Below are 15,000 nucleotides of genomic sequence, written 5' to 3'. Positions count from 1 at the left end.
ATAACAAATATAAGTGATTCATCGTCAGCCCTTGACTTTGCCATAGCCAGTATTAAAAATCAAGTGATTGAAGAGGGTGGTAAAGGGGGTCATCATCACGTTTCACGGAAAATAAAATGGCCGTTTCACATTTCACAGGCAATAAAATGGCCATTTAACGTTTCACGGAAATAAAGAGAACTTTTTGTTACACAGCTTTGTTAACAGCTACAGCCGTCTGCCATAAAGAAACTCATCGGAACGGTTACATTGGGAATAGTCTCGCAACCTTGTGAGACAATTTCCAAGCTAGTTTTCGCCATGTTGATTGACCACCAAGCGAACATTTCACTTGAATGAATCATGCAATCTGGATGTAGTCGTTGTATATTGACAGGCTATTGTTATAATTTCTCAGGCTCCTTCTCCCGCAAAATAATACAAACAAACAAAAACATGGAGCAAAATCATGTTACAGTTCACGGTGAATCAAACACCCGATTCTGATTTCATGGATAAGTATTTTCGAGAATCACAGCTCGTGGTAATTGACAAAATCTCGTTTCATGAGGGAAAAAAGGCCATTTCACATTTCACGGAAAATAAAAAAGGCAATTTACGGTTCATGAAAATACCCTTTACCACCCTCATTGAATGCATGCAAATTTGATGTTAAACACATTATTTTTAACACTAACTCCGAAAAAGTTACATGATTTGCAAAACAGACAAGTTAAGTTCAAAACAAGAACCAAGACAAGTGTGTGCCTGGAATTATATTGACTTGGGTTGCACAAAACAAAATTTTAACACACTTCGCAGTCGGGTTATTGTTCATTTTGCTCACGATGCTACCAAAATCACTAAACTGTTTGCACTCAGAAAAAAATGATTGATCGCATGTGAATTTCGACTTGCTCATGTGACCATTTGGAGCGCCCCGATTTGTGAGGTGTTCTTCTTGATGTGAACGAGGCTGTGAGAAAATAAAGAAAAAGACTGCAGCGTGAAATGAATGTGTACAAAAAGCTTTCCACCGTTTGGAAGTGATATGTGGTCACTGATGGTTGAGCGGAGGGTGAGATTTTTCAACAGAGTTCTACCTGGAATGTTTTGGAGATATAGGATTAAAGTACAAAATGAGTGGTCTTACAGTTTCACACGTATGGAAGACGTCACAAAGCGGGTCGCTCCAAATGGTCACACGAGTCAAAATTCAAATGCGATCGATCATCTTTTTTTCGGTAGTAAACAAACCAATGCTTGAAATTCGCTTGGAAAGCATGCAACAAACTGAACTTCAGTGAAATGTTAAATTATCATTGACGGGTCGAAAGTGTTGCCAATGGGCTAATTTCATATAACCTACGTTGTTTTCACATAAACTATGGTTGCTAAATTGCAAAATACTGTGCAACTTATTGGCATTTCATTGAATAAGAATAAGCTCTGTTGTATTCCGACTCAATCTTCAAAGAATACCGCCTAGGGGAAACAATAGTGGTGGTGTGTTGCGGGATATTCTGCAATTGCTCCTTATTGTTTTCAAATTCACTTGGAAATAGTTGACAAAATAATAGTTTAAGCAAAATTTGTGAGGAAGACAAAATGCATTGTAGGTTATATGAAAGTAGCTGATTGTCTCACTTTTATAGGACGTTTGTGCTAATTGTTTGTGCACATTACAACAGGGGTAACGCGACTGTAATATGTCACACATTACTTCCAGCATTAGTGAGGTTAAGGTTTTAAAACCTTTGCAAAAACCGTCGACAATAAGTCTTGCACAGCGTTGGATCAGGGAAGATCGTGGTCAGTCAAAATTAAGATTTATGAAAGTCAAGTAGACTACTACACGACTGATATTCACGTTGTTTTATCAGTCATGCACTAGTCTCCTTGACTTTTAATATTTTTCAAGCATTGGTGAAAATGACATGGCAACAAAAGTGCTGGGGGAAAATTTCCAGGCCGGCAAAAGAATGGCACATTTATTTCCAAATGAATGCATGTTATTGAAGTTCTTTTCCTTTACTTTTGTGCAAATGAAGATGACGTCTGCATTGAATTCCGGAAGTGGTTGCAACGGGTAGAGCTTACGAAAACGCTCGTTGAGGATGAACTCTACTGTTTACGACATCCCTAGTGACATGCAATTATCTAAAAATCCCACTCATAAAAACCTATGCATGGAAACCTTCGAATTCACTCTAACAGTTTAGTTTTATGATTTTCAATGGATGAGCAGATGAGGCTACTTCTCATTATTATGACCGATTTATTGAAATTAAGGCATTTTTCCACTGCCATTTTCTCGGAAACAAAGTCAGTGACCCCCAAATTATTTCAGAATCTTCCTACGGTGAAAATTTCTTCATTTCTTGCCTAGAGTTACGTCATAAAGTACTTACTCCAAAAATGAAAAAAAAAATGGGGGCAGTGGAAAAATGCCTTAATTTCGAGAAATCGGTCATAATAGCGAGATGTAGGCTCATCTGCTCATCCATCGAAAATCATAAAAATGAACAGTTGGAGTGAAAGTTTCCGTGCATAGGTTTTTAGGAGTGAGATTTTTAGATAATTGTATGCCACTAGGGATGTGGTAAACAGTAGAGTTCATCCTCGACGAGCGTTTTCGTAAGCTCTATCCGTTGCAACCACTACCAGAATTCGATGGCACGAGGAAAGAAAATGTTAAAAAAAGATAACTTCTTACGGTGAGAATTTTTTCATTTCATCATATTTTGTAGATAGTAAGTAAAGTAAGTGATTCATGATTAAAAAAATAGGGGTTACCGATGATCTGAACGAGTAAAATCGATGTGATTTTGCAAAGCTTTTAGAAAAGTTCGTTTGTCACGCTTTTGCGTGACCTGTCGGGCAAGGGCTGAAACCCAAGAGAGGATCGATCGTTGAAGAGATGAAAGGTTTTTACCGAAAAAAAAAACCTTTCTCGAGCATAGCAACGAAGTTTGAAGCAGGGGTCATCTTCATTTGGTTGGTGTTTTGTATAATATCTCTCCATTGCCGTCATGCTCATCCTCTGGAGTGTGTTTTTTTGCGAAATTCAATCGCTGATTGTTTCCACGCAGGTCCGCACTATTCAAGCGGACGAGGGCGAAAATACTGCTCAATTTTCACGAAAGTAAAGGAAAAGAACTTTAAAAACATGCATTCACTTTGAACTTAAGTTCGAAGGGTAATAAAAACATTAAAAAGAAACAGCCCCATTAAATTTACGCAACGGTTCGTCCTCGAGTTTTCCAAACTTTCAGCCACTAGTCTACTCGATCAGCTACCTTTTCCAGAGCTTTTCCATCCTCCCGCTCACTTCTCTTTGAAGTTTCATGATGATTCGGAAATAAATGTGCCATTCTTTTGCCGGCCTGGAATTTTTTCCTCGGCGTTTTTGTCGCCATGTTATTTTAACTGATGCTTGAAAAATTTGTATGAAAGTCAAGTAGACTAGTGCACGACTGATAAACCCTCGCGAATATCAGTCGTGCAGTAGTCTACTTGACTTTCATAAATATTTTAAATCAATTTTGACTGATCACGATCTTCTCTGATCCAACGCTGTGCAAGACTTATCGTCCACGGTTTTTGCAAAGGTTTTAAAACCTCAACTTCACTAATGCTCGAAGTAATGCGTGACATATTACAGTCGCGTTACCTGCGCAGTAACGTTGTGCACAAACAATTAGCGCGAACGTCCTTAAGCAATGATAATAATAATATTATTGAAGTGAGTGTACCAGATTTTAAGAATTATTGTTTTTATGCTTTTCTCTCTAGCTTTGGAGGTGGTGGCTTTGGTGGAGGAGGACGTGGTGGTCGTGGCGGTGGTGGACGAGGAGGTGGTGGGGGTCGTGGAGGGGGGTCATTTGGCTCTTCATTTAGAGGTGGGGGTGGTGGAGGAGGTGGAGGTTTTGGCAAAAAGGACAAGTTGAATAACCAGCCAGGGCAGTATCTCAGGAAACCAAAGTGGGACCTTGATGCTCTTCCTAAAATCAAGAAGGATTTTTACCGCGAACATCCAAACGTTCAGAACAGATCCATGGTAAGCAGTGTTCTGTCAAAAAAATTTGGTTTTTTCAACAGAGTTGATAATGTAAATTGGCCCCCGTACAGAAGGCTTTTAGAATCTCTGTACAGTGGCCAATTTACATTATCACCTCTCTTGATAAAGTCAACGCGTTCGTGTTAAGTGCATTGAAAGTCAAACGCAAACTAGTTGAAGATAGTTTAAACACGTTTGGTGGTTCGCTTATCTCTGAGTGGTACTGTAGTTTAAGAATGCATTGTGTTTGTATGTGACTGAATTAATATGCAAGAGTTTTGGGCTTTTACATTGTTTAACTTGTGTTTTGCATACATAATAAACTGCGTTTACCCGCTGAAATTTTAAGCTATTGAGTAAATTACATCACTTCTCCCGAAATCCAACCCTATGAGGTCCTGTCGGTCAGTTTTGGCTGTGAGTAATGGCAGACCATGAAATTCAAAGTAAACAGTCTTTGGATAAAAATCACTTTCAAAATCTGAAGGAAAAAAAGAAAGTGATTTTTTGATCATAGTACCACTTTAAATGTTTTTGTTTAAGGTGTTTCAATGCAAAGAGCTTGCACTTTATAGCCTAAAAAAAAAATTAAAGTTCTTATTTTATTTTTATCTTAGCATGAAGTTGAAGGATACAGACACCGTTCTGAACTGTCGGTCAGTGGCAGAAATGTTCCCAAACCGGTGCTTGCTTTTGAGGAAGCAGGTTTTCCAAGTAAGTTGTCCAATTTCTGGGGTGTTAACTCTATTTTCCTTGCCAGCTGAACTGTTTGGGTCTTGTAAATGCTCACAAAGGTTTAGATTGTTGGAAACAATTAAATCCTTTTTTGCCCAATAAAACTAAGGTGTTTCCAGATTTATGCTTGGTAACTTAGATTATTGTAAGATAATGGTTTGACACTAACTAGTTTTTTTAATGTTTCGTGCAAGACGTTTCGGCTGGTGCTTAAGCCTTCCTCAGTTGCAATATGACAGTAGCACACGTGATTCAAATAACATAGCCTCGTGTCCAACTACTCTGACACTACCAAAATCCATTTTGTGGTTGTTTTCTTGGACATGGCAGGCAATCTTGGAGTGATGGTCAAACATAGCAACAGCCCTTTTGTGTTCTGTAATGCGAGTTTTGAGTGATCGTTCGGTTTGACCATAGTATACGCAACTGCAATTGTTGCAACTGATTTTGTACACTGTGCCAGATTGTGGCTAGTCAACCTTTTCTTGGGCTTTCGGTCGCGGGAACAAACTGTTCACAGTTCTCAATGGTTTGAAGGAGACTTTGATTTGATGCTGCCTTAAGATCCAACTAATCCTTTCTGAAATGCCCTGCCTTTCAAAGCAATGCAGGTGTCCCCTAATTAATTTTGCTTCCTTTTCCAGCAACATGAGATATAAAATCATCTGGGATGAAGTAAAGTTTTCTGCATGTCACTTTCCCAGCTAAGCTAGTTTCATAAACTCTCAAAATTTACTCTTCACCCTGTTGAATGCAGGGCGCGACAAAAGTGCTGTCCGATAGCCCGGGGCTAGTGGAATGAGTTGCCGGGCTAGCACTTTCTTATCGTAGCTTGCCCGACGGGCAAGCACCGTTGGTTCCTCTTTTCTGATGATAAATTGAGCTTTTATACCAAGAAGTGTGTAGCAGAAAGCTCCTGAGAGAAAATGATAACGTTATGAGGCCAAATTAACGTAGCGTGACAACGTTTTGCGCCGCATTTTTGTTGCGTCTGTAAATAAAATCAAGAATCAATTGAAAATACTACGAAAAATTAGTTTATATCTATGCATGGTATCATTACTTGTATTTTGCATAATTAAATAAATCTGATTATTCTTTATAAACAATTTAATTTTGGGCTAGCTCCTCAGACCGTCGGGCTAGTAACCTCAAGTAACAGCTTGCCCGAAGGGCAACCTCATCTTTTCATTTTCGTCTCGCCCTGTTGAATGTCTGTTAAAACCATCTTTTACGACAACAATAGCTAAGGCGGACTTTTACTGTGACCTTTCAGGTTACATCATGGACACAATTAGGAAAGAAGGATTTCAACAACCCACAGTGATTCAAGCACAGGTTTGAAAAAAGTCCTTTGCCATGATTTTTTGGTGACTGGATTGTTAGAATAGGTGGCTTTCTAGTCCCAAGTGATGAGAAATTAAAATATGTTCAATATTTTAAGCAGTCTTTGTTACTTAAGATGAGTATATACTTAACCCATTGAAAAATTCGCGTGCCGTGTGTGTGATGTGTAAGAAACTTGGAAAATTTGCGAGGTTTTGCAGTGGAAAGCGAGCGTTAAAAATAAACCATATGCGCAGTAAATGTACACAAGATACTGAGTTCTAGAATTAAGTTCACCTTGAAGAAGAAACAGTGAACTTCCAGATGATGTAAAAATATTGCTAAAAAGTGATTGAAAACACGTCCTAAGGCTCAACTGAAAATGTAAAGGTAGAATTTTCGAAGCAGCGCGCGTTAAGCATTCAAGAAAGTTTTTGATCGCTAACTAAACAAAGCGCTTGAAAAATATATATTATAACTCAAAATATGCCTTGTGCAATTTACAGTTAAATCTAACCACTCAATGGATAAAAATTTCTTGAAATTTATTCCAATCGCTTTGTTTTCTTGCAGGTATAAGTGCAAAAATTATGCCCAAACGCCGCTGCCGAAACAAAATTTCACGAGGAGCTTTCTGTTTGTCGAAATACACGTGCACAAAACCGCAAGATTAATTTAGTTAATTGATCACTATCATGTTTCATGAGAGAACAAACAAGGTCAAATTGTGTACAAAAGTGCTCTTTCGAAAACTTTCACTGAAAGATAACTTACAAAACACAAGAAAACCAACAGAGAAAATCGCTGGAGGTATTCTCGCATTTACGGAATATAAACGCACGATCGGATTGATTTATTTGTTGAAGACACTGATCTTCCGAGGTATGCCGAAGGTGAAAATTCCTTCGATTACCAAATTATGTTAGGACAAAAAAAACTTGTTATTTGCAAAAAATCCATCGGTTGATCAATATAAAGCTAAATTTCGGAGCAAATCAATGCCCATTATGACGTTAATTGCTACGAAGGCCTTTAATTCTGCGCGGCTTACTCCATGAAAAAAGGTAATGCGCCCGGGGGTTTTAACAGTTTTTGACAGGCATACCTACTCGTTTCGTTTACCATTAATTCCCATAGATCATCTCCTATGAAAACTAGGAAAAATATTTAATTCATTCTGATTATCTAAAACGAAATACCGAGCAGTGGCTGCCACGAAATCTGGAACTTGAATACTATCAAGCTGATCATTCCAGCGAGCTTCTTGTTTATCATCGGTCTCTAGGTTTTCACCGTCTTCTTCGTCACTTTTAAAGCCATCTAAATCAAAATTTTTGTTTCTAATATCCCCTCCTCTTACAGGAAAACCATAAAAGATCCCTTAGATCCCTAGATCGTCCGAATCCGAAAAAAAAAAGCATGAATATCCCCATCGTTCGGTGCGCTATCTGACGCATCGGCTGTTGTTTTCGCGTAATTTGATCGCGCGATCGAAAGGGCAAAAAGCCAGCCCTTGTGGGGTCTCTTATCAGCTGTCAAAATATGCTCACAACACGGCAAATGATTGGTCAATTATCCTTCTAAATCTCCATAACAACAAAAAATTTAGATTTCCTAAGGGAGACTGGGTAGAGGCCTAAGATCAACTCCGATCGAGACGCCATTTTGTGCGGCCGGTTTTGGCCGGTTTAGGTATTTCAGGGGTCATCGCGCGCGGCCGGTTTTGGCTGGTTTAGGTGTCAATGGGTTAAGCTGCTGTTGTAAAAGTAAGGTGTTTTCTTCCTTCTTAAATTTAATTATTTTAGGGCTGGCCAGTGGCACTGAGTGGTAGAGATCTTGTTGGGATTGCACAAACAGGGTCAGGAAAAACTATCTCAGTAAGTTGCATGCAGTTTTAAGTTATTGATTTGATTCTCAGGGGTGGAGATGTTGTGTGGACCACATAGTGGTGGTGGTAGTAGTAGTAGTAGTAGCAGTTCTTGAATTAACCATCTATACAATTTTGTCCCATTCCTATAAAGTAAATTTGAAATATACTAATATATCCACAATCTAGAATACAAGAAAAGTGATCACTGTGTAGTAGGCCTAGTTGTCTCCCCCACATATCCCACTTGTTGAAAGATGTTCAAAAATTCAGATGGAAATTAATTGCCGTAATTTCCGGCCGATTACCCGCGGGTATTGCGTTAATTTTCCAGTAAACCGGGGTTGCTGCAGGTAATAGGAAGGTGCGGGTAATGCAATAATTTTTAAATCTCAGGTAAGAATTTGACAGATTGAAACAAGTTAAAATGAGGATAATTAAACCAACACTTCCTTCAAATCTGTGTGTTGCCTCGTTCGTTGATTCAATCTTTAAAATGATGCTTTATTTGCCGTAGTCTTTGTAAAACCGCTCGATGAAAGCCGAAGCAAATTGAATGAAAAATAATAATCTTTCCCTTCGACCATGTCACAACTTGTCACCGAATTAAAAGTAAATGAGAACGAATTTCTCACTTTAACACATCCTTTTCAATTTTAAGAAAGAGTTTATCGTGTGACACAATTCAATGCTGAAGAAGTAACAAGATGCGAATGTGTTTATTTTGTGATGCCACAAATTTTTCCGTTCAAAACAAATCTTTTACGATCTTGTTTAAATAATTTCAAACCTTTACTACTTAATTAAACTGATGTTTCCTTAAAACTTGTGTGTTGCCAAGAGAGTGTGGGGAGACTTTAACTACCAAAATTTGTTAGCTAAATAATAGACACATCATGTCAACAGTCCAGATAACATTTTTCTAATAAGGGATTCACTTTTCCTCAATACTGTCTTTTGCATCTCCTTTGCTATTGATTCTAGCTATCTCGTGTACTATTAATTCTATCCATTAAGGATTTTTTATTATTATTATTATTATTATTATTATTATTATTATTATTATTATTATTATTATTATTATTATTATTATTATTATTGGTCCGCTTGTTAAGTAATACTATTAAATGAACCTTAATTAAGCTTGCAGGTTACATAGGAATTTGTGTCTATTGTTGCCTTTCTTTTTGTCCCTTTGCAGTTCATTCTTCCTGCCATTGTGCACATCAACAACCAACCACTTCTTCAACCTGGAGATGGTCCCATTGTAAGTCTCTGATGGTTTCTTTTGCATAACACAAGACACCTATCATTCGACCATTTATTGCCATATAAGTATTGGACCATTAGTGCGTTGTTTTGTGGAAGTCTGTTAATAATATGAAGGGCAGAAAACCCAGAGGGAGCATTGTCATTTAAGAATAATTTTCTTGTTCAAAGCAAGACTTACTTGGCCTTGTTTTGTTTTAGGCACTTTGCCTTTGTCCAACAAGAGAATTGGCCCAGCAAGTGCAGGCAGTATCCTCTCAGTATGGAAGGAATTCTAAAGTGAGAAGCTCATGCATTTATGGCGGAGCCCCAAAAGGACCTCAAATTCGAGAACTGGAAAGGGGTAAGGATTGTGTGGTTTTAGTCTTTCGTTTGAGTCTTCAGGGTCGTCTCTGAATAAAGGGTCAGTTTGTTGAGAGTGGCTAATCTAATGGCTAGGCATTAGAAAGGAACAAGGCAAAGTCCCGTTTCCCTTTGTAAATGTGGCACTTGCAATAGAGGTGTATGCATAAACAAACTAGCAACAAAGTAGAAGTGTGATTCAAGGCTGTTGCCTAACAGGAGCCTGGTAGCCTGGGGCTCCCAAAGAATAGCTTTGGGCTCCTTAATTTTTCACAGCAACACCTTTCACTTCATATGTTGGGCTCCTAAGTTCTCAGCGTTTAGCTCTGAGGGCCCCTTTAAAATTTTCTGAGGCAGCAGCCTTGTGATTGGTTGGTACTGATCGGCTTAATGAGAGTGATGTTTTGATGATTACAGCCTGATGTAAAATGATGATTGTTGGTTGCAGGTGTGGAAATTTGTATAGCTACACCAGGGCGGCTGATAGACATGCTTGAGGCTCGCAAAACAAACCTTCGACGATGCACTTACTTGGTTCTTGATGAAGCCGACAGAATGCTAGACATGGGTTTTGAACCACAAATCAGGACTATCATTGAACAGATCCGACCAGATAGGCAGACGCTCATGTGGAGTGCAACGTGGCCTAAAGAGGTGCAAGGGCTAGCATCTGATTTCCTAAATGATTATGTTCACATCACAGTTGGTTCTATAGGTCTTACTGCCAACCACAAGATTCTACAGATAGTGGATGTTTGTGATGAAACAGAGAAAGATTACAAGTAAGTTTGCTGACCACCAATTTATGAGGTCTCCAAAAATTTCAGGCGAACAGATATCAAAGCCTTTCCCGTTATTTTTTATAATTCTGTGGAATCTCACCTTCAAGCGCTAAGCACCAAACTAAGCACCAAATTGCATGGTACAGCCAAGTATGACTGTACCATGGGAAGCAAAGATGCTGATAGGTAGGTTATGTCACACGTCAAGTGATTTTCGACATCCGTGGTTTTGGGTCAACTCTTGGCGCTGGAAGCCAAAACACCATTGGTGCTTGAGGATGAGGTTCAGCAGAATTATATAAATTACAGTAAGAAAGTGATTGACCTTTTTCAAGATAGTAAGCATTAGAACTATTTGAATGTGTGAGTGTCCCACCTTTGTTGCTTTATGTAACACACATTTGTTCACTTTTGCCAGGCTAATTAAACTGCTTGAAGAAATCATGGGTGAAGCAGAGAACAAGTCACTCATTTTCACAGAAACAAAGAGAAGAGCTGACGAACTGACAAGAAGGATGCGCAGAGATGGGTATGTTGTCTTTGTTTTCTTTCTCTGTTGCAGAAGAGCAGCTGATGACTTTATCTCTGACCTCATTGTGGAGACAATTCCTCGTTACTGATGCTCTTGAATAATCACGTCGATAAAATTAAAGGTGCAGTTTGTTTAACTGCGCACTGAGTCAGTCACTTTAATTTCTTTAGATGGCCTGCAATGTGTATTCATGGTGACAAATCTCAGCCAGAGAGAGATTGGGTACTCAATGGTAAGTTATTTCTTGGTTCACACTTTTGATAACCAGCAATAGTTATTTTGCACATAGTTGCATTGTACATTCAAGAAAAAGAATGGCTTGATACCACTGCAAGGAAGTTGGGGAATGCTTCATTGAAAAGATAACTCTTCATGGTCTTTTTTCATCAACCCCACACACTTTTGTAATAATTATTGGATTTTGTTTGTTTGATTTGTAGAATTCAGAAAGGGCAATGCTCCCATCCTTGTTGCTACTGATGTTGCTTCTCGGGGATTAGGTTTGTTATGGTTTCTTTCATTTCATTTCCTGTTTAATTCCCTTTTGTAGGACATTTGATACTGACTGCTTGTTTATATGTATTAACTAAAAAGTCAGTGGTTTCATTAGATACTGACAGTCAACAAAAACCATAGACCTAATCGGCTAACTCAGTGTTGTACCCAATTCAGACACTTAAGGACTAAAACATTTTGTTCCAGGTATTTTCATATCATTTCAGTATGAATGCTACATTATAAACAAAGAATCTTACAATGTAATCCCAGGGATTTGAATTTGGTAAAACAATAAGTTAGGCGATTAAGTCTGTTGGGTACACTAATTTCCATTGCTTAAACAAGCGATGCCATTTCTGATGGTCTATGCCATTCTTAGTAACCAAGCCTTTTTATTCGGTTAGCTTTCAACAAATTGTTAGGATCAGCTGAATTTAAATACTTTGAAATTGCAAGCGTGAAGCCATTGTTTCGATAGCAGGGATCGCGTTAACGCAGAAATCGTGCATTTTTACGCAAATAAAATCCAAAAAATGCATGATCGAAACTTTAATGCGTCCCAGGACGCAAGGCACTGACTTAAATAACTCACACAACTTGCTTTGATTTGTCAGTATATTCTGTTGCTTGTAAAACTGTTGGAGCGATCTGTGATCATAATTGAAGTTCTAAGAAATGGGGTTTAAAACATTTCGACCGCCTTCTGCGGTCTTCTTCAGAAGAATGTACTCTGCAAGTCACTGAATGCAAAAATGTAGCAAAAGACATCACTGTTCATTGCTCCTAAGGGAGGAAACCAGTGATGCGTAAACCCTTGGAAAGGGTGCTCTTTCATTAACGGTGTTCTTGTCCAGGAATGAATGTAACGGCTCTAGAAAAAGCCTTTGTCGGCCGTTCCTATGCATATGCGTCAATATTAATTCTAAGTTGGTTACTCTCTTTTTCTCATAATTTAAAACATTTTTTTTTTCTCGCAAAGGGTCACCAAGATTTTGGGACCCCCAAAAAATGCTTGGGACCCCAATTTGGCCGAACATGCGGGTCCCAGGACCCAGATTGAAAAATCCTAGTGCCATCCCTGGATAGTGTAGCGTTAAGTGCATTTGCTCTTAAGCCATTGAACCGAGTTCAACATTGTTTGATCAACTTTTTCCAATTTCTTTTTCCTAATTTTTTTTTTTAATTTTAAGGGACATATGCTGCTAATCTAGTCCTATATTTAGTATTTTTTTTCCCTCATTATTTTGCAAATGACAAACTTGACAGTGAAAATTGTTTTAAGTCTGGTCCAAATGGCATTGCTTGTTTACGAAAGGGAAAATTGTGTTGGCTACGTCACTCACATTAGTGAGTTAAATTGAAAAAATTAAAGGCAGATTCTTTCGGACTTAAGTTAAAACTCATTTGGACATTGATAACATGAAGTTGTTTAAACATGATCATCAATTTTGCTTTTGAAATTGGAAGTGTTGCTTTAAAAATAACATGCCTGCAGACATCCCTAGGCCCCTCGTTCGTTCAGTCAGTTCCTCTTCTCAAACCTGCCACCAGCTAGAACTCCATCGAAACCCCTACTTATAAGAGTGCTACAGACAACCTTAAGTAATTTATTAGGTACATTTTATTGAAAATTGAAATGTTTGTTTGATGATATACTAACTCTACCATCTGTTCTTTTCAACCCAATAGTAGGTTTCTTATTTTAATCGGAGGGTGCATCATCACCTATGCTGTGGTTACTGTTGCCCTTGATGGGAAGGAACTCTGCATGACCTGGGTTTGTCAGCTGTGCTGGAGGGATAGGAGCAGTTCTAACACTAATCTTTCTTTGTTAAGTTCTGGTCATTAAGTGTTTTATCTGAACATATTTCAGAGTTTGGGAGAAACAACCAGTGACTTTGCAATCTTGTGGGCTACTGTCAGATGGGCACATGCATATGGATGCCAAATTTTTTTTCCATGTCAGGAAATTGTCCATCCATTGAGATAAGAGAAATTACGTTTATAATATATACAAAGTTTGACAATCTTTTAAATGTGAGGATTTCAGCATGCCACGAGCCTTGGCAGTGGCGGAGAGTCAGTGTCCTTAGTCTTGGACCTGAAGCAAATTTATTTCAAGTTGCCTCCTTTACATTAAGTTGAGGCAAAGAAGCCTTAAGACAGCAAAAGGGTTCCTACATTAGGAAGTCCCGAGTCCTTTGTCATGTGAGGCGTGTATTAAACCTGATGTTTAAATAAAGTCATTTGGAGAGTTTGTATTGGAGTTGTTTGATGGTTGTACAGATTTAGTTGGGTTCCACAGTAGTGTCAACATTTGTGGGGCCTGGCAGATTCTGACTCCTCCGCATTGTCCAAAAACATCTGTACAACCTCAAACTTCAAGTCAAAGTCCAGTGCTCTGACTTGATTGCACGTTTTACACAACTCCACCGGCAAAAAAATTTTTAAAAAGGTTCCTAGTTTACCATCATCAACTTCCAAGAATAAGTAACTGCAATAGCCAGAAGCACTGGACATTGGCTTAGAAGTTCAGTGCAGAAGGTTAAATTTATCAAGAAAGACTGAAAGAAAAACCTTGTATCAAGGCTAACTTTGAAACAATTTTCCAAAAAATGCAGTGTTGAATCTAAAGGGCCCACAAAGGTTGCATTACTGTTAGCATAGCAGTAATACAATGCACTGCTTCAGTGCACAACCTTCGGTAGGATAGTCCTTTCGCTCACTCTGTTCCTTCCCTCCCAATCATCTGGATGCACTGAGTCATGATGTGGTTCCTGCTTCAAGTGTTACCATGGTGTACTGTTCATGCCGGCTCCCAGAGTAGAAACAGCCTTAAAATAATGCCACTCTGGGGCAGATGCATGCTTCTTGTTTGTGAACTTGAGAGTACAGGCAGGTTTAATCGGGAAAGTCAACCACAAGTCATGCTTGTTCTTAATGGAGTTGAAGGGTTGAAAGCAAATAAAGACTCTTCCAATCCAGGAAAGCATTGCACTTTTATTTGGAATACTGTACCCATGTGAGTATTTAGGCAATGTTTCTGGCATTTCCACAAAATGTAATTTAGGGAGCTGGCATTTGGTGTGACGCCCTCTTTTTATTGATGACCTAAAATCAAGTAAATGTTGTGACCTGTTGCTACTCTCCTGCCCTACCTTAGACATCTCCGATATCAAATTTGTGATCAACTTTGACTTCCCAAGTTGTTCTGAAGACTATGTCCATCGTATTGGCCGAACAGCACGCTCAGATCGAACTGGAACCTCTTACACCTTCTTTACCACTGGCAATGCCAAGCAAGCCAAAGACTTGATTTCAATATTGAAGGAGGCCAACCAGCATGTGAATCCAAAGCTTATGTCTCTAGCTGAGCAAGCCAAGGGAATGTTTGGAAGAGGTGAGAAGGGGTGTGGCTAATACCAAAGGTTACTTCCAGTGCTATATAGTCAGTATGGAAAGTTAAAGGCTTGAATTGGCCCTTGGTATAGGGTAATCTTTGCTCGTGTCATAATTTTGTAAAACCTGATCTGAAATGATAGGAAATGAGCCTGCTTGTTAGTTACTGGGATTATCATTTATGTTAAAAGTGTTGGGGAAAAAATGACTG

The 15,000-nt window shown here is 38.7% G+C and overlaps 1 protein-coding gene across 1 annotated transcript in view; it reads left to right on the top strand.

Moving 5' to 3' along the window:
* Positions 1–15,000, top strand: part of LOC137969434 (uncharacterized) — a 17,137-nt gene that overhangs the window by 1,004 nt on the left and 1,133 nt on the right. Inside the window, exons 2-12 of the mRNA XM_068815657.1 lie at positions 3,775–4,039; positions 4,657–4,753; positions 6,051–6,112; positions 7,906–7,977; positions 9,169–9,234; positions 9,438–9,579; positions 10,027–10,360; positions 10,779–10,889; positions 11,063–11,124; positions 11,333–11,392; positions 14,554–14,790. Coding sequence (XP_068671758.1) covers positions 3,775–4,039; positions 4,657–4,753; positions 6,051–6,112; positions 7,906–7,977; positions 9,169–9,234; positions 9,438–9,579; positions 10,027–10,360; positions 10,779–10,889; positions 11,063–11,124; positions 11,333–11,392; positions 14,554–14,790 — 1,508 coding nt within the window. The remainder of the gene's footprint in view (positions 1–3,774; positions 4,040–4,656; positions 4,754–6,050; positions 6,113–7,905; positions 7,978–9,168; positions 9,235–9,437; positions 9,580–10,026; positions 10,361–10,778; positions 10,890–11,062; positions 11,125–11,332; positions 11,393–14,553; positions 14,791–15,000) is intronic.

The sequence above is a fragment of the Montipora foliosa genome, chromosome 9 (genome assembly GCF_036669935.1).
Source record: "Montipora foliosa isolate CH-2021 chromosome 9, ASM3666993v2, whole genome shotgun sequence".
Lineage (NCBI taxonomy): Eukaryota > Metazoa > Cnidaria > Anthozoa > Scleractinia > Acroporidae > Montipora > Montipora foliosa.
Note: the sequence above shows the minus strand (reverse complement) of the source record. Positions and strands in the feature narration are given on the sequence as shown.